This window comes from Pseudopodoces humilis, chromosome 10, assembly GCF_049639895.1.
Source record: "Pseudopodoces humilis isolate 2021_Gansu_Grassland_sample_001 chromosome 10, ASM4963989v1, whole genome shotgun sequence".
NCBI classification, from domain to species: domain Eukaryota; kingdom Metazoa; phylum Chordata; class Aves; order Passeriformes; family Paridae; genus Pseudopodoces; species Pseudopodoces humilis.
This window is the reverse complement of record NC_142209.1, coordinates 29285032-29305329: the sequence shown is the minus strand read 5'-3', so window position 1 is coordinate 29305329 and position 20298 is coordinate 29285032. Positions and strand designations below refer to the sequence as shown.

The 20298-nt window shown below is 42.1% G+C and overlaps 1 protein-coding gene across 12 annotated transcripts in view; it reads right to left on the bottom strand.

Moving 5' to 3' along the window:
• Positions 1-20298, bottom strand: part of NFIA (nuclear factor I A) — a 248965-nt gene that overhangs the window by 28059 nt on the left and 200608 nt on the right. For 7 of the 12 annotated variants that reach the window (XM_014250706.2, XM_014250712.2, XM_014250710.2 and 4 more), the window contains 3 exons: positions 12535-12713; positions 9767-9932; positions 1860-1951 (listed from right to left, as the gene is read on the bottom strand). In XM_014250706.2, coding sequence (XP_014106181.1) covers positions 1860-1951; positions 9767-9932; positions 12535-12713 — 437 coding nt within the window. The remainder of the gene's footprint in view (positions 1-1859; positions 1952-9766; positions 9933-12534; positions 12714-20298) is intronic. The other 5 variants (XM_014250709.2, XM_005521213.3, XM_088060093.1 and 2 more) reach the window with 2 other exon arrangements.

Below are 20298 nucleotides of genomic sequence, written 5' to 3'. Positions count from 1 at the left end.
AAGTAGCATTCTCCAAAGGGTTTCAGGTTTCCTGAGCTATGAAGGAAAAGACCAAATGCTTAAGGACTTTAGCAGTACACCTTAACATCCCTGTTTCCCAATTTCAACGTATTTCTGTGTATTCCGGTTGTTTCCAAAACAGCTGGAGAAATATGATTTAAACGGGAAGGTGCGTGAAAACTTCTCACACCCATGAACCCAATAAAGCACAAGGCTGGAAAAGTGGGGTGCAGGCTGAGTTTTCTTGAAACATGAGAAAAAAAACCCCAGAATCTGATGGGTTAAACCCCTCTCTGCATTGCTGCTGTACTTTCTTTGACCCTATTTAATGCAGAGAAGGTTTGAGATTCGATATAGTTTAACCTGTGCTGTGCACAGAGCTATAAACTAAAGCCCCTAACAAATTGTACACAAAGAGCAGACAGCAAAAAACCACGTTGTGCTTACAGGCAGCTGCTTGCAGCCCTGTAAACTGAAAATCTTTGGGAATGAGTGGCCTGTTTCAGTGACAGTGGAGGTGCTGAAGCCATCACAACGAGGAATCTGTCTTCATGCACCTACTGTGGCATGTGACAGCCATTAATCTGCACACTAATTATTCAGAAGCCTATAAACCATTTGAAAGAACTTGCAAGAGCCAAGGGTAGTAATGCCCAGTTTGCCAGATACTTGAATTATGGCTTTTTAGTCACTGCAACCAGCTCAAAACAAAATCACTAATATTTTGTGTAGCTGACCTTTAAAAGAATTGCAACGTAGTCAAGCAGTCACTTCAAACTATAAACTACAGTTGTCCTAAAGCACTAACTCTGCTCACTTTTTTATACCTTCCCCCCCATGATAACGTGATATTAAGCCCAGACTTAATTTTTTCAACATCTGGCTCAAATTAGCTGCTAACAAAACTGCCAACAACTATTTTCTTAATCGACCCTGGGAATTTGATACAGCTTGGAAAAAGCACATTTAAATCTCGTCCTTCTCCTAAAGAAACACAAATGTTTACTTGAGCTTCTGATTTGACCATAGCAGGACCATGAATTCAGCTAAACCAGCTTTATAGGCCTGCCTCAACTGGACTTTTTTCTCTTTGTGTAAGGAAAACAGATGTGCTCGCAATTACAAAAATCTCCTGCTCTCTCAAAGCCCACCATGCAAATGGCCAACCAGGAATTTGAGTATTTTTCTTTTTTTTTACATGGAAGTCACTGGAGCAGTCTCCCGTTGTGTCTGCTGGGGGACTACAGGGCACTGTTACCTGATGGGTCTCTCTGAGCTCCTTTTGCATCTCACAGACTGGTTTGGGTTGGGAGGGACCTTAAAGATCATGGGATACTTTCCACACTCCCAGGTTGTCCCAAGCTTTGTCCAACCTGGCCTTGGACACTCCCAGGGATGGGGCAGCCACAGTTTCTCTGGGCAAGCTGTGCCAGGGCCTCCCCACGCTGGCAGGGAAGGATTTCTCCCTTACCATCTAATCTAAACACAATTAAATGCAGTGCCTGGGGAGCAGGTTGGAGCCAAAGCCTTTGAAACCGCGGCCCTAGAGCGAACAACTGCGCGGCAGGAGCCAACACCTTAGAAAGCAAAGAGAGGTCCTTCCAGTTACGAAAGCAGCGTTATTACCACACAAGCCCAAAAATAAAAGAAAAAAAAATAAAGAAAAAAAAAGAAAAAAAAAAAAAAGAAAATAAACCACAACAGACAAACAAACTGCAAGTGACATTTCACTGTAGTTACTGAGACCATGTGGGTGAAGTGACAGCGGCAGTGCAGCTGCTCCGCGGGGACACGTTAGAGGACACTGGAGGAGGAGAAGAAGAGGCTGCAGGCAAACAGAGAAGTCGAAAGCGGCCCACCTGAGTCTGTTGAGGGATATTTACAAAGCTTGGATCCCGTGGTCCAACACTGACGAATCGGTTTGCGGGGGAGGTGCTGGGTGTCGAGTAGGCTGTGAAGGGAAGGGACACATGCGTTGAGGAAGCGGCACTAGATTGCACACGAACAACACCAAAACACACTGTCTCAGAGCCACCTAAGCAGATGTTTGACATAGAAATGTGCGAACGTTTTAGAGAGCGAGAGTTTGGTTTGAGACACTGGAAAGGTTTGGGCTTAATGGTGGGGGTATCAACACGTAGGGGACTGGGCTGCTGGGAGAGGGGATGGCCACAACGTGGGCTCAGGGGAAGGTGTGCAGCTCTCCAGCCTGAAGGAGAACCACTGCAGGCCTTTCCATGATGGGCTGGCACAGGAGATTTCTGCAGGTCCTGACTGTTTTCACTCAAATGTCTGGTATCTCTATTTTTAACAGAGTTTTGTACAGCAATGAAATTACCTAAGTGCTCATTAACAGAATCAGACCCTTTATTTTATACTAATCCAGCATTCTCTCTGGATATAAAGCTTTGGTTTTCATACTGCTGTGGTCTGCACTCTCTAAAATGTTCACTTGATGTGTTTGACAAACTAGGAAGATCCTTTCGGTAAAAAATTAATGGGTTGCAGTTTCACCAGGGTGGTAAGTGCAATCAGTCTGAAGGCTGAAGCTGCCTTTAAAAACTGGAGTGGCTCCCATAAATGTAAAGCTATTAAATGCAATGCAAGCCAAGAACCCAGATTACTTCCAAACTTGAAGTACTTTAATGATTTTATTGTTGCATTATATTCTCCACTGCAACTGTCCACAATGCCACGTATTTTCACATCCAAAAGCTTTCAATGCATTTTTAGTCTTCCTCTCATTTGAAAACCCTCAAGCCATCTTCTCTCTTCCTTAGTTTTTTGCATGTTTAGATCTAAATTCAAATAACGTAAATAGATGCCTTAATACAAAGAGGGCTCCTATCTATTTTGAATATATTTATGGGAATGCATTCTGCTGAATAAAATCCCCGGACAACCTAACTGTCCAAAGAAGAGACAAAAAAACAATAGTAAAAGGAAAGTTACTTGCCAAATTCCAGTCAAGCTAAATATAATGTTGAGGCCTCAACATTACAGAAAAGTAGAGTGAGTTAAGAGTCAGAGAAGACACTGAGTTGGCTGTGTGGAGGAAACACTTTTACCTTTCTGAAGGCAAATTTTTGTTGTCGAAGACTACACTGGAGAAGCCTTTGGTTTAAGACTGTGCCAAATCAGACCAATGCTCCACCTTGGCCATTGTCACCTCTCTTAGAAGCCATAAGCAGACGCAACCAAAACGGGTCACATATTTACTTTCTCCCATTCTTTCCCACCTCTGATTATTTTCAGCTCAGGAACTTCCTGTATTTAAGGCCCTGGAGGGATTTCTCACCCAATGCCCAATCTGCACTTGAACCCGTGTGGATGTTCTGCACCCCACAAAGCCCCTGGCAAGCCTAGGAGCATGCAGAACCACATCCTTCAAGTCTCACAAATGTCTTGTGATGCCTCTCAGGTCTTACAGTTTCATCAGAAAACTTCTCTTTCTCAAGATTCCCTGAAATCACCCCAGAAACTGCATATCCTCATTTCCTAGTGATATGAGGGAAGATAAGGCACTCCTGGATTCTAAGAAGGAATTTTTCCCACTTGTTTCTGGTGAGGGGAGCTTTTCTCTCCAAGAAGCTAACACTTGCAAAACTCATGCAAGGAACCCTCTTCCTTCACAAAGTCTTTAAGGACTTTTTAAGTGCACTAATTCATCTTCCTGAGATGGTTTTGCAAATTGTGGTGCAGCTTGAATATTATGAACAGGTAAGCTTGATGTTACTCCTGCCTGCAAATCAGGGAAGAAATTAACTGAGTAGATCTGCTGAGATGTTCTCCTCACCTTTTTACCATGTTAATTTGGTTAATAATTCAAAGAATCCACACATTTGCAAAGGGCATTTCCCTGTTGCTAGTGCCTTGCATTAAGATTCTTCTGTGCTGTTCTTTGTGGAGGTTTTTTTTTTTTTTAACTAACTAATGTTGTGCAAGACTAAAAATTCCTTCTGCAGTGGGGAAAATTAACTTAGAGCTCAAAAATCAAACATCTGTTGTTTGGTTCTCCTGGTCTACTTTTAAGGAAGCAGATTGAGTGGAGAGGCCATTTAATCCCTTGGAGCAGGTAAGTTCCACCCAGAAGGGAAGGAACTCAAGATCTTGTTTACAGTTCCCCGCTGGCAGATACTTTTGCTGTGATATTTGGTAGAAAATCAAAGGGGAACCAGCAGAATGCTGACTTAAATGACTTCTCTGTTCAAACAAAAAATTCGAAAACATTTGAAAAGTGTGTAATATGCACAAAAGTCCCCTCAAAGCTCGCTGGGTGAGTTGCTATGTATGCCTTCCTTCCGCTCCAAACGATGTTTAACTTGCTTTCTGAAAATACTCGGATGTCAGCTTGGTATTTCCTTCAGGTCATATAACTGCATTGCTCAAGCCAAGGGGGGAAGAGCACCAAAAAGACAAATATGCAGAGGATTTACACTGGACTCTCCCAAGGTGTTGTTCCCTCTTCGCTGTAAAATGTCCTAGGATTTTTGTGGATTTTAAGGGGCCATTTTGGCTTGGAATATTAGGCTGACATGGAACACACATTCCCCTGTTAGGGGGACATTTGTTTCAGGAAAGGGTTGCTTAGACTATGATCAACTTCCAGCTGCATCGTACTGTCTTCAGATAAATACCCTTGGTTGACATGGAGGTGAGATTCCTGGAAGTCTGATCCCTAAACCCTGCCCCAGACTTAGGATGGGATAAACTGTCTCACTGGATAAAGCTAGGTCACATTATATTAAAGCATAAATACAAGCTAAGCCTATGCTGGGGTCTTCAAACTCCAGTTTGGGAAAAGCCAAAGCATGGAAAGGAATAAGGAACAGCAGCCAGGTCTCTTAGGAAGATCTCCTCCAGATTTTACCAGCTTTGCTCCATGGGAATGGCACAGACCTACACTGGTTCACACCAGCTGATAGCTGTCCTGTTGGGCATGAATAGAAACAGCTTCCTGCCCAGCCTGATCTTTCTGCTACTGGAATTCACTAAGGATTGTCTGCAACATCATAGCCCACAGCCAAGGAAATGAATGTGATGCCACAAATTTGCTATGATGCTTCACTTCAGGAACAAGCAAAACAGGAGCTGGCAGAGAAAGAACATTTGCTCACACAGACAGCTTTGATATTTAGCCAAAATGGCAAGAAATTGTATGAAAGACAAGACAAACAAACGGTTTTGGGAATGTTGTGTGTTTTAAAGTTGCCTGCAGTAGGGAAATGTTACTTTTAAATATACTCTCTTGAAATAATTGTTATTAAGAGCAGGAGTGTGTAATTTATCATTGTTCTGGATTAAAAGGATTGGTGGAGATGATTTGGGTGAGTGATGACCTAATGTACCACTAGGTCTCCCTTTTACAGACCAAGATGACATGTATATGTGTTTGATATGAAGAGTTGTCCTGTTTCTCAAGCTGCATCAAGAGGAAAATTAACTGGTGGAATGTGGAGCAGTAGAACAATTCCTTCTGCAGTGCATTCTGCAGCTGAGTATCTGAGAGGGAACTGCAAATTTTAGCAAATTGAATGATAGAGTCAACCCTCTTTTTTTGTGGTTGGGGAAAGGAGCAAACAGAAAGCTCAAACTCACCCAGAAGGTGCTCAGTCAATGCATAGCAGAGGAGGGGAGAGAAAGCCAATCTGATTGCAGGATCATGGAAATGTTTAGGTTGGAAAAGACCTTAAAGATCATTGAGTCCAACCCCTACCCCAGCACTGCCAAGGCCACCACTTCCCCATGTCCCCAAGTGCCACATGCACACAGATTTTAAATCCTTCCAGGGATGGGGACTCCACCACTGCCCCTGCTCCAGTGCTTGACCAATATTTCTGTGAAGAAATTTTTCCCAATATCCAACATAAACCTCCCCTGGTGTGACCTGAGGCCATTTCCTCTTGTCCTGTCCCTTGTTCCCTGGGAGCAGAGCCTTACTACCCCCTGGCTGTCCCCTCCTGTCAGGGAGTTGTGGAGAGCCACAAGGTCCCCTCTGAGCCTCTTTTTCTCCAGGCTGAGCCCCCTCAACTCCCTCAGCTGCTCCTGGTGCTCCAGACCCTTCCCCAGATCCATTCCTATCCCTGGACACTCTCCAGCACTTCAGTGTTTTTCTGCTGAATTCAAGGTGTGTCCTCACCAGTGCCCAGCAGAGGGGACAGTCACAGCCCTGGTCCTGTGGCCACACCAGAGCTGATCCAGGCCAGGTACCTCTGGGCACACCTGGACTCATGTTCAGTGCTGCTGACCAACATCCTCGAGTCCTGTTCCAGCTTTCCAGCCACTCTGTTCCAAGCCTGAAGAGTTCCACGGGATGGTGTAACCCAAGGGCAGGACCTGGCACTTGGCTTTATGAATCCTGTACTACAGCCACAAGATCATTCTCATCATCCTGACACTAATGCCATTTAACAAGAAAACTCCTTTGTTCAAAGGGACATTAACCAGTAATGAGTTTGTTTAAGTTAAGAGTTGTGAATCTCAGAAAATAGCACTTTTTTTTAAAAAGCTGTTTAAAAGTCAGGGTGTACAGAATGGCAGTATCTTAGGCTGTGCTCTGGAATGATTTAATTATGATAGTGATGAAGCCCAACTAGAATGTAGTGGAGGTGGTGTTTGCTTTGGGCAGTGAGATATTAAACCCCAAAACTGCCAAGTTCAAGAAAATACTGTGTTGTGTTTGTAATGGGTTACCAACCAAAGAAAATCAAGAAGAGATCTGAGATAAGATAATGCTCGGTCTGCTTCCGATATCAAAGATGTCCTCTATTGAATGAGGTTTTGTGGAGGAAAAATGAACCTCCCAAACCTCGTGAATCCCATCTCCATTGTGCCATCTGACTGAGGAAAATGCTGGCTTTCCAAAGGGGTAGGATTTGCAGCTGAAATTGTCAGCTCCCAGAGCATGCCTGGCCACCCAGTAGCGGCAAATCCCCAGTGTGCATCTCCAGGGGCTCTTCCTCCCTTGGACAGCACTAATGTTCATGTTTTGGTTAATGTCACAGCTGGAGAGTTTCACTATTGCTCTGAGAATCATTAACCACCTTGTTGTGATTTTTAGCTCTCGTTCCCGGGAGGCCATGCTGTATTGAACAGCTGCTCCTGGCTCCTGCACCCCTCAGGAGGGCCATATTCCAATTTTTGGTTGGGCCGTGACTGCATTTTGTTTCTGCTGAGGGCTTTCTGCTAGACCAAAAAAGGGAAGGAGAATGGAGCAAATGCCAACCCCTTTCACTCCATTTCCTTGGGAGGAGGGGGGTTCATTCTCTTCCACATGGCTAAGGAGAGAGTCTGGCCAAAATTTAACATCACTCCTGCCTTTGTTGCATAAGTGACTTTCCAATATCCTCAAGCTCTGCGGGGCAGTCAGCCATAGCCCGGCGACACTCCCAGAACCGGTGCGCTCCAGCAGCTCGTAACCATGGAAAACACCTTTTTTGTGTGGCTTTTATGGAACTCTGGTGAATCTGCACTCGCTATTTGAAGGCTAATATTTAGTTAAGGAAAAAATAAACACGGAGGGAAATGGAGGGTTGGTCCTGATTGACACACTGAATGGAGCCCAGTGGGTCCTCCTGGCAAGCCCTGGCTGCGACGCCCCAAACTTCAATTTGCTTTCCTCTTTATGTGGCCAATGCTTCCACTGGCTCTGGTTTATATGTCATAGTTTTTCTTAGGAAATATTTCCTATAATCTACTTTTCTGTAAAATTTGTCCCTAAATTAAATTATATGCTTCTTTACAACTTGAGTCACTGTTATTCAAACCCCTCACCAAAAGGAAGATGCGTGCCTGAATATGTACAGAACTATATGTTTAGACATCAGCGTGGCTAATTAACAAACAGTAATTATTTTCTTAATCTTTTGTTTAAATACCATTAACTGGCTGCTCTTGAGAAAACCTCCATTCCCAATTAACGTGGCAGCTGTCTGCTGAACACAGAGCCCAGTGACCAGCCCCAAGCCGACACTGATGCGTGTCCTGCTCCCTTCAGAGAAGAAATACCCATTTTTCTGCCGGCTGAGAATCCGGCCAGACGCACTCTGAGCTTGTTTACACAATCATAAAAATTAAGATTAGTGCTAAAATGTTGTTGGGAATCTTTTTCTTTTCTTTTCGACACCAGACACTGCCAGTAAACTGAGTCACAACCGTAATGACAAGTACACACTGACCTAGTTTTGTTTTTCCCGGTTCTGAAGACAAGGAAATAGTAAAGCATTGCTGACTGTGTTCAGTGATAGCTATGACTAAACATTAACCTTTTAGATCCCACCCCTGAATCTTATTGATAAGACTCGGAAGTCCCCTCAGAAAGTGTCAAAACTTCCTGATAGCACCAGTGTTGGTGTAAGGTCAGAAAGAGGAGTGGAGGGGAGGGAATGAATCAACTTCTTCACTCAACAAAAATCTACTGATCAATTCGAGAAGTCCTGATTCTAGAAGATCGTGTTCACAATCTTACCAGACTGTCTCATACTAAAACCCATTTCAATTTCCAAGCGAGCCAGAGCATCTTGCTGAGTTTGCAGTTGATGCACTATCGTGTAGCAGAAGGCAATGAAAACCTCTGAGGAACTACCAGATTTTAAAAATGCCCCCTGGAACCTGTGCAAGTCTCCTGAACAGTATATAAAGCTTTAAAAACGTAGGCTTCACTTGGTCTGAAGAGTGAGTACCTCTCTGCACATCAAGCACTGGGTGCATATAGCATTTAAATAATAAGCTTAAAAAGCACACAAAGGGATTTGCTCTTTCGATTAGATTGATTTTTGTTTGTGGATGTTATTTGGACTCCCTTCACTGTGGAACAAGTCCCCTACAGTTGCCATTAAAGCACTGAAAGCTTCCCTTTTGTTTTTAAATGTCAGTTTGAGCATAGCTTCATTAAATCATTTCACAATTAACTCCCTGAACATCCAGACTTTTTTTAAAGCATCAGACACAGCTGAATTGCATTTGTTTCCCAGAAGAGTGACTCCAAAGTGGTATCCCCAAGTGTGTATCCAGGAATTCGTAAATTTGACTTGTGGCTACACAAAATGCATGTGGGAGCCGTGTGGGTGGTGGGAGAGGATTAGAGCTTTCTCCCTGGCCCTAAGACATACCAAAACTTCTTGCCTAAAATGCACGGCATAAGGAAAAGATGTCTGGAATAATCTAGGGAGGTTTATTCCCTAAAGAACGACGATTGAAGTAAACTGGAAAAGGGTTGTTAGTTTAGCCCAATGTGTATAAGCAGGGATGTTTTCAAGGAGATTGCCTGACTTCCATGTGGGATCTGTCCTCTAAAGCCTGACTTGAGATACCAGCTTATCACAGAACCATGGAATGGTTTGGGTTGGAAGGGACCTTAAAGATCACCCAGTTCCAACCCCTCTGCCACAAGCAGGGACACCTTCCACTAGATCAGATTGCTCAGAGGCCCATCCAGCTTGGCCTTGAGCACTTCCAGGGACAGGATATCCGCATGAATCCTCATGGCAGCAAACAAGATCCCCAAGATCCGAGCTCTGGGTCTCAGCTGAGCCACCGGCCTCGATTTCCCTCACGCGTGGTTATGTGAAATGCCAACCAAGTCAAAAATAAAACTGCAACCTTGAGCTAAGGCTTTCCCTGCTAACACAGGAGCAGCTCAAGAGTTTTGTCCATCACGGAGGGCAGAGAGCTCTCCTGCTTCCCAAGGTGTGTGCAGTCCTTATCCCTGCACAGCCGAGCGCCGGCGGTGCCGGTAGCCCTTGGATCCCGCTGCGTCTATACTTACTTGGAGAAGTGGGAGAGGTGGCCCCTCCTTCTGTTGATGTGGTTGGAGGTTTTGTGTCTGGCACTGGCAGAGGCACAGGCCTAGCCATTGGTGGCGGAGGTGGTGGTGGCAACATTGGGGTAGGAAGGAATGGATTGTGCACCTTGCCTTGGCTGCTACCATTGGGCTGCCGAAAAACAAGCAAACAGACAAAAATTATACTAAAAATCAGCTATTAGGAACCTCCAGTAAAAACAATCTAGTTAAAAACTATGTGCAATATATTTACAATTACTTGAGAGGTGGCAAAGAAAGTGCTGGCTCAAATTCTCCATGGACTTCAAGGAACTTTGTGTCAAACTCTGTGAACCTTGTGAAACTATGGAAATTCTGGCTTTTAAACACTTGTCCTATTAGCAGCTTGTCTGAACTAAGATTAAATCGTCCTGGATTACATTCTACTCCTCTTTACATTTCCTGCAGCACTAACCCATGCTCAATGAGAAGTGAAGCAGTATTTTTGACCCCTAAAATCCTCCAGCTTCTTGCCTCAGTTATACCCTCAGGATATCAGTGTCTAAGACTTGAGTGTAAATTTCTTAAAGATACTTCTCATTAAGAGAAAAAACAAGCTTTTTTGGTGGTCTTAAAAATCATGCTGATATCTCATTACAGGAAAATGAATGAGTGTGTATTAAAATAACTCTCTCTGTGCTCTTCCACATCCCTTTTGAGTTAGCAATAGTGTAGCTCTTGGTTTAGCTGCCATTAGGATCATATGGAGAAATGACTGAACTTAGAACAGCTTCATTTTACATGCTGGGAGAAAAAAACCACCCTCCCTTCAGTCTGGGATGTGGTCAGTCACAGGCTGAAGGGGATCAGCTATATGAGTGTGGTCTTTCAATTAATCTCCAGAAAAATGTGTCCATAAGTAAAAGTGTTTTCAAGTATCACAAAAATAGGAATCAGGCTTAGAAAAACATGCCAACCCTCCCCCCAGCTTATTAAGTTTACATTTTAAATGTAACCCAGCCTGGACACTTGAAAACCATACAGAGAGATGCCAAATACCATTATAAAGAGAAAGTAGGACAGGCTGTGAATCAGGTGTTCCATTTTAGTGACAAAAATGATGAGATCATTTTCGACAGCACTCTACAAATTGATCTCACTGCAGCTCTTCTGGCACTGAACATTGGCTTTTCCATTGATGATAAAAGCTCAGCTTTAAACACAGATCCATATTCTAAGTACTGCTAAAGAAAATAATATTTTAATTCCTGTTAGGGTTTCCATTAGCCTGAATTGCCAGGGACAAAATACTCATCCTGGCAAAACACTTGGGATTTTATTTTCATTTCACCTGCTTTGGCACTGACAAAAGGCCTTAAAGTTGTGGAGGTGCAAATCACACTTGTGCTAGAGCAAAAATGGTTCAGGGGATAAATAAGACTCAAGTTCATCTGCATTTAACTTAACAGCACTCCCATAGACTTCAAAGACTGCAATTACTAGAGTTTGCAGCAAGAAGCAATCCTTCAGGGATATTTATTTTTCCAACATCCAGCACCTTTAATAAACTAATATATTGGTGACATCTCTCAAACACTATCTTGTCTCCCAATTAGGTCCCTTTCCTGCCAAGAAGACCCCTGCTGCCTGTTCATTGTGAGTGTGCTAACAGTTCATAATGCTGAATGGTTTGGGATAAATTAAGCAAATGAATACTCAAGGAAAAAGAAAAGCACTGTATTGATTTGTTGTCTAGACATAAATGTATCTGCTAACATATTGCAGACATTATTCAAAGCCAGGACTAGCTGGAATAAGTAGAGTCAGTTTTTCTGCTGGGGAAAGGAAAACACTGAGAACAATACAGCTTATTAAATAAGTGTAATAAATTAGATGCTAATAATTAAACTAATTCTCATTAACACTTTCAGTATGTCAGGAGAGAAGCAGTAATTTTGCCAGTTATTACTTCATTGGCTGGAAAAAGTTACATGCATTACATTTCATGAAATATTCAGAGCATTATTTTAGATTTGATTTACATAAAATTTATAAATTCTCTATTCGTCCAGAATGCTATTTCAATAATAGCAAGATGATTCACTTTATTTGATTAAAAAAAAAAAAGAAAATGGTTATTTGAAGCTTTGGAACTCTGCTTAATTTTTCATAGAGATAAGGGGAAAAGATAACTGCTTACAGAAATAACAAACCATAATAAACTGTACTTTTAACATCTTGAGTTCAAGTACTGGTCAACTTGATCTAAAGTGCTATAAGGCAGTATTTTTTTTTTTTTTAATGAACTTAGCTGATCTGAAACATCTGTTTCTCACCCTCCCTTTTCCTGCTCTTCCCCCCCACTCTCCCCTGAACTTCAAAAATAATTAATAAAAATTATTCTGCCTTCGTATTTTGTTAACCCTGGTTCCACAAGGGTTACAACACATGCAGCAAAGTCGTTTGTGGGGGGACCCAGCAGGTCACTGAAGCACCAGCTTCCCTGACACTTCAAGCTACTTTCACCACAATGTGGTCGAGTGGTTTTTTGGGGAGGTCTCTTGTTGGTTTTTAAAACACTTTTGCAGCACAGCATTATTACTATTATATATATATATTTCTATTTTTTTTTGGTTTGTTTGTTTTCTCTTCCAGCAACTATTCAAAGTGTGCTCCTGCAGGCGACATGCTGTTAAAATAACCCCATCAATAACCCCGTGGTTAATTTTTACAAAGGACAAACACTTCTGAAGAAAGAAAAACGGCTTCCTTACATTTAGGAACCCCACCTGTCCAGCCTGCTGACCAGCGTCGGGGCAGACAAGTTGGACAAACTCTTTCAGAGTCTCCTGAGGATGATAGCGGATTGCTGGGTGTGAGAAGTATGGCCCAGGCTGTTGAATAATGGGTGATGTTGGAAAATGAAGAGTCGATGGTGTTGCATGTGGACTTGCTATAGGAAAGAAAACAAAGACGTTATATAGAGTTTTGCCTCTGGAAAATAAAACAGTTTCAATCTGTTGTAGTTTTAAGTATCTTTTTTTGTTGTTGTTGTTGTTGGTTTGTTTTTAAATGTACAGTATTGTTTATACATCAATTAATATATGAGACCACATTGTGACCTACGCTCACTTCGTTTTTGATCCTGGAAGCAAACGGAGCCAGACATTTTGAAGGATTTTCTGTGTTTTTAGTGGACACATAGAAAGGAATCAGCAGTCCTTTGTGTGACTGAAAACTATTCATCACCTTAAGAGCAGCCCTCATCAATCAGGCAATAAAAAAATGTATTTGGGAGATTAGGGTTGATTTAATTGACATTTCATGTAACTTGGATTTGCACAAATGAATCCATTTTACATTGTAGTATAAATGGTCAGTAATTTAAAAATGGTCTAACGCTTCTTGTTGTTGGGTTTTTTTTTTTTTTTTCATCTCACTTCAGGAACATTTATTTTAAGCAACGTGTTTTCATTTAATGAACATGCACAAAGTGGCAAGATCGTTTGGAAAATTACATTTACATTTCTCCTGAATCACACTGGGCTCAAATCTTCAGCAAGCCCCCAGCTCGCTCTCGGGGATGAAGTTTAATTTGGTGAATTTATGGGCCAACAAGCCAGCTGGAAAATGTACTCCAGAGAAGGTGCAGAGGTGTGATGTACACAAGCCCATTGGCAATGACCGATTTTACCCTCAGCTGATTTCAGCAGAACTACAAGTGCAGCTCCAGAGCCTTTTGCTCTCCTACATTATGTGACACCTTTGCCCAGTTCCTTGGCCTTCAAAATATATTGGGTTGGACTCTTGTTACCCAACAGTGCTTTCCATTGTTAGTTGTCACCACGAGGTAGCAACTGCTGCCACTTACAGTGCCATGAATTCTCCCTCTAAAAATGAGGATTCACTCTTCCTTCAGAATGACCAATTAATCTGGTTGCACACAAGCTCATCTGTAAATCATTGTTTATTTCTCACCAAGCAGTCATTGTTCCTCCCTTGGCATGTTACCCTGGGAGTCTTTCAGGGGTGTCCATGTGCAGAGATTGTGCTCGTACAGTGCATATGACCAATCAGATAAAGGCAATGCAAGGAGGGAAAATCCTGCAGAAACTCAGGTGTTGGCTCAGAAGTAATTTAAATATACAAGAGGGAAAAAAAAAAAAAGCCTTTGGCACTTTTGGAAAAATTGGAGAGATGCGGGAAAGTTAGCTAAAATCAAACACAAATGAGCAAACATTCATTTCATGATGAATGTTATGAAAAACCTTCAGTTAAATAAAAGCTAAAGTCTGCTTCTTACTCTTGTTCGTTGCCAGTTTAATAATATGACACTTTATTAATAATTTCTTTTCTTAAGCATTATTAAACCATTAGCAAACTCAAGAGCCTGAAGATGTGGATAAAACGTGAACTCGGAAACAGCAGCAAGGAAACTACTGCATTTTCCTGTAAACATTCATGAAGGGTTGGCTGGGCAGCCCTTCTACACACGTCATTTTCCATCACAGGACAGGAATTACTGCTCTGACACCACCACCAAAAAGAGCTGCACTCATGCCAGGTGTGCTGGTATGGGATGGATGTGACACCCTTGTCCTTGCCATGAAAAGCTCCCTGGTATCTGTGTTAACCCCACAATTCTGCTCCCCTTAATTCTGTTGAAAATATTCCCAAGAGAAAGAGAAACATCAAAGGCAGAGATAATGGGGGATTCCCTTCAGTGAGTGACCACCACGGAGCAATTATGACAATGGATAGAAAACTGAACAGTGTCCAAGGAGCCACCTCACCCCAAAATAATCCCCTGCCTCTGACTGGTGCTGCTCTGAGGTGGACACCTCCATTCCACCCACACACCTTCAGTCAGGTAGATCCCAGCCAGCATTTTGATGACTACAACAGCATTTCTATTAGCCCACAGTATTTCTGTCTTCCTCCCTTTTTTGATCTGCTTTTGTAGTTCCCCCTTTCCTTGTGTGCCAGATGGAATATGAAGGATGAAGATAAAAGTGAGAAATGGACATTTATGTGACAAACATCTAATTAAGTAGGAAATAAATTGAAATTTCTGAAATATAAAAAGAGTGTTTCCTTTTAGTATCAGCTCTTTTAATGCTATTTGAAATTGTTATGCAATTGCACCGTCCTTTATGCACATCTGAGAACGAACTCATTTCTGTTCTGCTGCTGGGTGAAAAGGAGATTGAAATGCATCTCAGACAAGAAGGAATAAAGAATTGCATCCAGGGAACATGTGGGAATTCAAAGCTAGGCCTGAGACAACACTGTATTTAGCTTTTCCAAAGTACAGCTCTTCATTTAATAATTTGATTTGCTCTAAGAAAGATTAAAGAAATTCTGAGTGGCATGTAAGGAGCAAGCCTTTCTCTGCTGTCTTGAGCTCCTCAGCACGTCAGGGCAGAAAACAAAGTGGAGAGTGAGTGTCAGTGACCTGCCCAAAGAGAGAGAGAAGGAAAACAAATGCAGAAGTGATCAACAATAATTCAGCAAGGCGAAGTGCTGCAAGGAGAAAGTGGTTCCTCTTCGGAGCCTCAGCCAACTCCTCAGCCCATCTCCAAGGGCTTCCTGCTGATCAGGGAAGGACTGGGGGAGGGAAACAAGAAAACTGGCATCATTCCTCAGCCTGTGCCATTCACTGACGTGGAGGGGTCATTTTCTTCTTAGCATAAGAAGTAATGAGTGCAGTAAGGATCTCCAAAGGTTTGTTTTTGCAGCCTCTGACTAGGAAATAGCAAATTTCTCAAGTGCCAGAAGAAAGGGCTCTTTGATAAGAGGAGAAAAACCACTACTATGAAACTGATCAACATTACAAATGTGCCTGCCCGATACTAGAGAGAGGGAATTAAATGTTAAAGTCTAAAATCTGCTGGCCCAGACACAGACCATTACTCTGATAGGTGTGTTGTGGTCAGCAACTCTGGTGAGTGCAAAACTGGCCACTCCAACAAGTTCTGAGCGCAGAACACAAATGTGTTTCCAAATATAGGGGCCCTCACAAGCATTTTTAATCAGTTAAAGCACAAGGGGTAATGAAGCAGGTCATTATTTTCCCTGTTTGCCTCTAAAAAGGCCAAGGGCCCTTTCAGTCATGATTTTCAGACTTAATAAAAATTATAAAGTCTTTAATTCCTAAACTCACACCTACAGTGATGGAAATTACTCTGTGTAAGAGAAGAGGCTCTTATTGCTTCTGATGGGATATCACAAGTCTCAATCAGAGACTGTAAATTCTTTGAGATCTTCAAATGGAAGATAAAATAGGTCTTTGTCTATTATTTATTTACTTATTGACTTATTATTTATGTATCCCTAAGCAGCTCCATCCTGCCAAACCATATTTCTCCTGGCGTCTTTCAGCCTGTGACATTTATATTTTATTATTGACCTCAGTAAATGACATAAAATATGACTTCTACAATCTATGAAAAGATGTGTACTCAAGATCAGAACTTCATTTCTACCTGCTGTAGGTATGGAGGAGTTGGACTCTCTGGCGTTATGAAATCTGTTATTTTGTGTGGGGGTTGGAGGCTGGAGTTATCCTTCCATCTCAAGGCAAGCATAAATATTTCAAAGCACACATGATTCTAATTCCATCGGAGCTCGTCTGAAACATCTCAGACTTTTTATTGAAAATGAGATGATAATGTATGGTGGCCTGCAACAGATATACCAGTATTTTAAAACTGCTGCTATTGGGCCAAGTAATTATGCAGTACAGCTGTTGCGTGCTACACTGGATTCCTCAGTGTTTTATGAGCTCGCGGTGCTGTGCAGCACAAGAAGTCACAGGATTTTTCGGAATGCTGAATTCAAACCTCTGATTATGCAGGTCTGTCTTGCTTTTCTCCCCTTCTTGATTTGTAGTAGCCAATAATAAAGCCAGTAAGCGATAAAATAAGCTGCACCCATTGATTAGGTGAGCGCTGCACATGGCCGAGGCTCTGAAGAAGAGCCAAAATTGTGAATTCTGTCCGAGCGAGTGATGAGATAATAAAGGATCAGTTAATTTAAAACAGGCTACAGTTTTCTTCAGATATTTAGGATCCTGGAACAAAGGAGCAGTTCCTAATAAAGAGCCCTGGGATGCTTGCTCCCGGGGAGTGCTTGCTGACACGGTGAAGGGACACCGACAGTGCTCAGACAGGTTTTCCACCAGCACAGCCCAACATATGGGGGCACAGATTGATCCATCCACCTTCCATCTCCCCTTCCAAAAAAAGCCCTGCCAACCCCCTTCAAGTCCACACCACTGGATGGAACTTCTTTCTTCCTGAAGTCCTTTGAAGTCTTTGAAAGGGTCGTTTGGTGTTGCTCAGGAAAAGGTGTTATCACCCTGGGCTGTTCCAGGGAGAAGTGCTGGGAATCACAACCACAGTTCCTTCACAGGCACAAGGGCTGGTCCATCAGCTGGATCAGGGCACAATGCTCAGATACCTCCTCTATAAAGTGATAATTAAGTTTACTAATACTTCATTAAACATTGATCAGCCTTCCTAGAAATAGTAACATTAGAACCATAATGAAACGGGATCGTTTTTTATCCACTTGTTTTTGAGGCCATTATAATTGGCTTCATTACAATTAAGAAAGTATTTTCTGAAAAGTCATTTCCCTGGAAATGTTAGAGAACAGTTTGTTCTGCTAGCGACTTCCACGTCAGGCTTCTAAGTTGCTTTAACTCCCTGTGTGCTGCAAACTTTTCTCCTGCCATTCCAGTGATGCCAGTTCAAATTATGCGAGATGGATCCCACCCTTTGTACCCCAAAGGTACTTATTCTCAAAATTGACCATATTAGAGGACTAATTGGCTAAGCCACCATGCTGGCTGATGTGAAATGCTTTCAAACACCATGAAACAGCTGTGTTTATCGGAAATATGAAGAGTGACTTTTTAATAAGGAGATCTGGCAATAATCCAAATTTGTTGAAAGGAACTTACACTTCTGTGTATAATACAATACAAGAGGTAAAGAATGGAAGCCTAAAACAATAGCTTTAAGCCCACAGATTTTGGTGATGAAAGCAGTTACCCAAACAAGAAAAAAAAAATAATTAAGAAACTTGGGCTGGGATTTGCAGAGGTCCTGAGAGAATTCATTAACTGCTTTTGAATTTCAATGGGAGCTGCTTCCCTGTAACACTTTAAAAGGTTTCTGAAAGTCCCCATTTTTCTTACTGCCCATTAGGAACAGACTTCAGGGTGATAAAAGTAGAGGAATTGCTTACTCGGGTTGGCAAAATCTGCCTCTACTTAAATACTGAGCTGCTGAGGGTAGGACTGACCAGTCCTAGGATGAGCCCTTGGAAGGGAATTCACATCCCTGGAAAACTCAAGTATTGTTAAGTCCCATAATGGTGCAAAGGGGCTGTTTAGTATCACGTTTGTCAGGCCCAAGGATGAGCTAAATGCAAAGTGATCCCATCTCACATTCCTATTTGCAGTGTCAAGGCTGGGAAATCATGGAGCTGGAGAACAAAAACAGGCTTTACCCTCTGAGCACCGGTAAAATTTAGGTATCACTCACTCCCACATTCTGTAGGCAAACATAGATGAAAAATTTAAAATATAACAGAAACCAGTGCCCAATGCAAGAGATAGTGAAACACCCTAGATAGGATGGACAGAGGATCTGTTCCTGACCATGAACATCAAAAAGATGGGCTGAATTGCAGGCTATCCATCTCTCAGCTCCAGAAGTCAAGTGCAGCTGGCCAGCTGAGCACTGCTGAAAAGAAGGGAGCCACGGTATCTCCAGATCAGGGCTGGCTCTCAGCCCTTTTCTGCTGCTCTGAGTGGTACAAGGCACCTGGACCCTTTGTTCAGAAACACTCTTCCTGTAAGAAATCTTGCAGTAGCAAGTGGGAGGCGGGAGGACACTCTGCCAAGGCCCACGGAGCTCCTAGCAAAAGGAAAATATGCTTAGGGCTGTGTTTGAGCTCAGGGTTTATTGGTGTACTCTGGGCTGCTGAGTATTACAGGCTGCTTTTGAAAACCTGTGGAGCTGAACTGAGCACTGGTTCCAGATTCTGGCATGGGCAGGGGGCCAGTTAAGTTAGCTATTTTGAGCAGAATGTTTTAAAACATGTCAGAATTCTGCTGCCTTTGGGAGATCAGAATACTACAGAATTGATTACACTGGGACAGAAATAAAAATCAGACCTATAGAAAGCACTCCTTCCTTCCAAGACTACAGCTAGAGGTCAAAAAGACCCTAATTTTACATATTTGTAGAATTCCTGCCTTGCATCAAATGCTGTCAACTTCTGCATATTATTATTACTTTTAACACGCATGATGCATTCTCATATATTCTCATCGTAAGATAAAAACTACTGCTAGGAGAATATATCATGCCTTTCTTATAATGAAATGCAGTTGATAAGTTTACAATAGAAATGTAAATTCTCTTAAAAACTACCACCTTTATGTGTGTGATGATATAATTCTGCTTTGATACTAAAAAGGGCATGGTAATGGAATCTGTGACTTTGGAGTGATATATTGCTGTTAAGTTAATAGGACTCCACATTCCCATTTCTAATATCAGTGTTTTTCCTCCCTTTCATTCTGTAGATGGTAAGCTGATACTACATAAACATTGTTAAAGCTATAGTTCCACGCTACAGTAATTCACTTAACTTTAACGTGATTTATGGTTCTGTCAATAGAGGAGGTTGAAAATCCAGAGCTCTGATGCTTAAACATGGGTTCCATATTTAAAGCAATAATGTGCTTTTTGTGTGTGTCTGAAGCTAGAAGAATTTAGCATAAAGCAGAGATAAAAATATTATAGTTCACTGCACTGTTTAAAGCGTATAGTTTAAAACTCCACGGATACATCAAAGAGAGCAAAGGGACCAAACACAGCGTCAGGAAAAGCATGGGAGCATGGGCAAAATACTTTGTTCCTGCAGCACTTTATTTTTATATTTTTTTTTAGGGATGCATGAAATCCTATTAGTATTTTTAACTCTCCCTCCCCCCCCTTTTTTTTTTTTTTTTTTTTTTATTCTTTTGCTCAGTTAGATCAGCTCCTTTTGTCAGGATGAGTTTAAATCTGGGTCCACTGCGTTAATCACCCCCCTTTCTTCTTTCTGGCACTTCCCCTCCAGGCATTTTGCCTCTTTAGGAGATTAAGCGACCAAGTCATCTTGTTGCTCTAACATGTCCTCACTGGAGCAACATATTAACACAACTCCTCTGCAAAAGAGCCCTCTTTAGAAGTTTGCTGCAGGGATGACAAATTAACCCAGCATGGTGTCCCACACATCTATCTCAGTACAAATTATTAGTGTAATAGAGCTTTTAGTTATGCATTTATCTAGTAATTATTGAACGGTTATAGAGAGGGAAGCTGAGCAATCGTGGCCCTTTATGAGGCGAGCTCGGTGGGTGGTCTTACAGTTAATTTAGGATAGGACTGTCTAAGCAGTTCACTCACACACAAATTAGCTGAACAGCCTGCTCCTTTAAATATTTCCTATGTCACAGGCTAACTCTTGACAATACA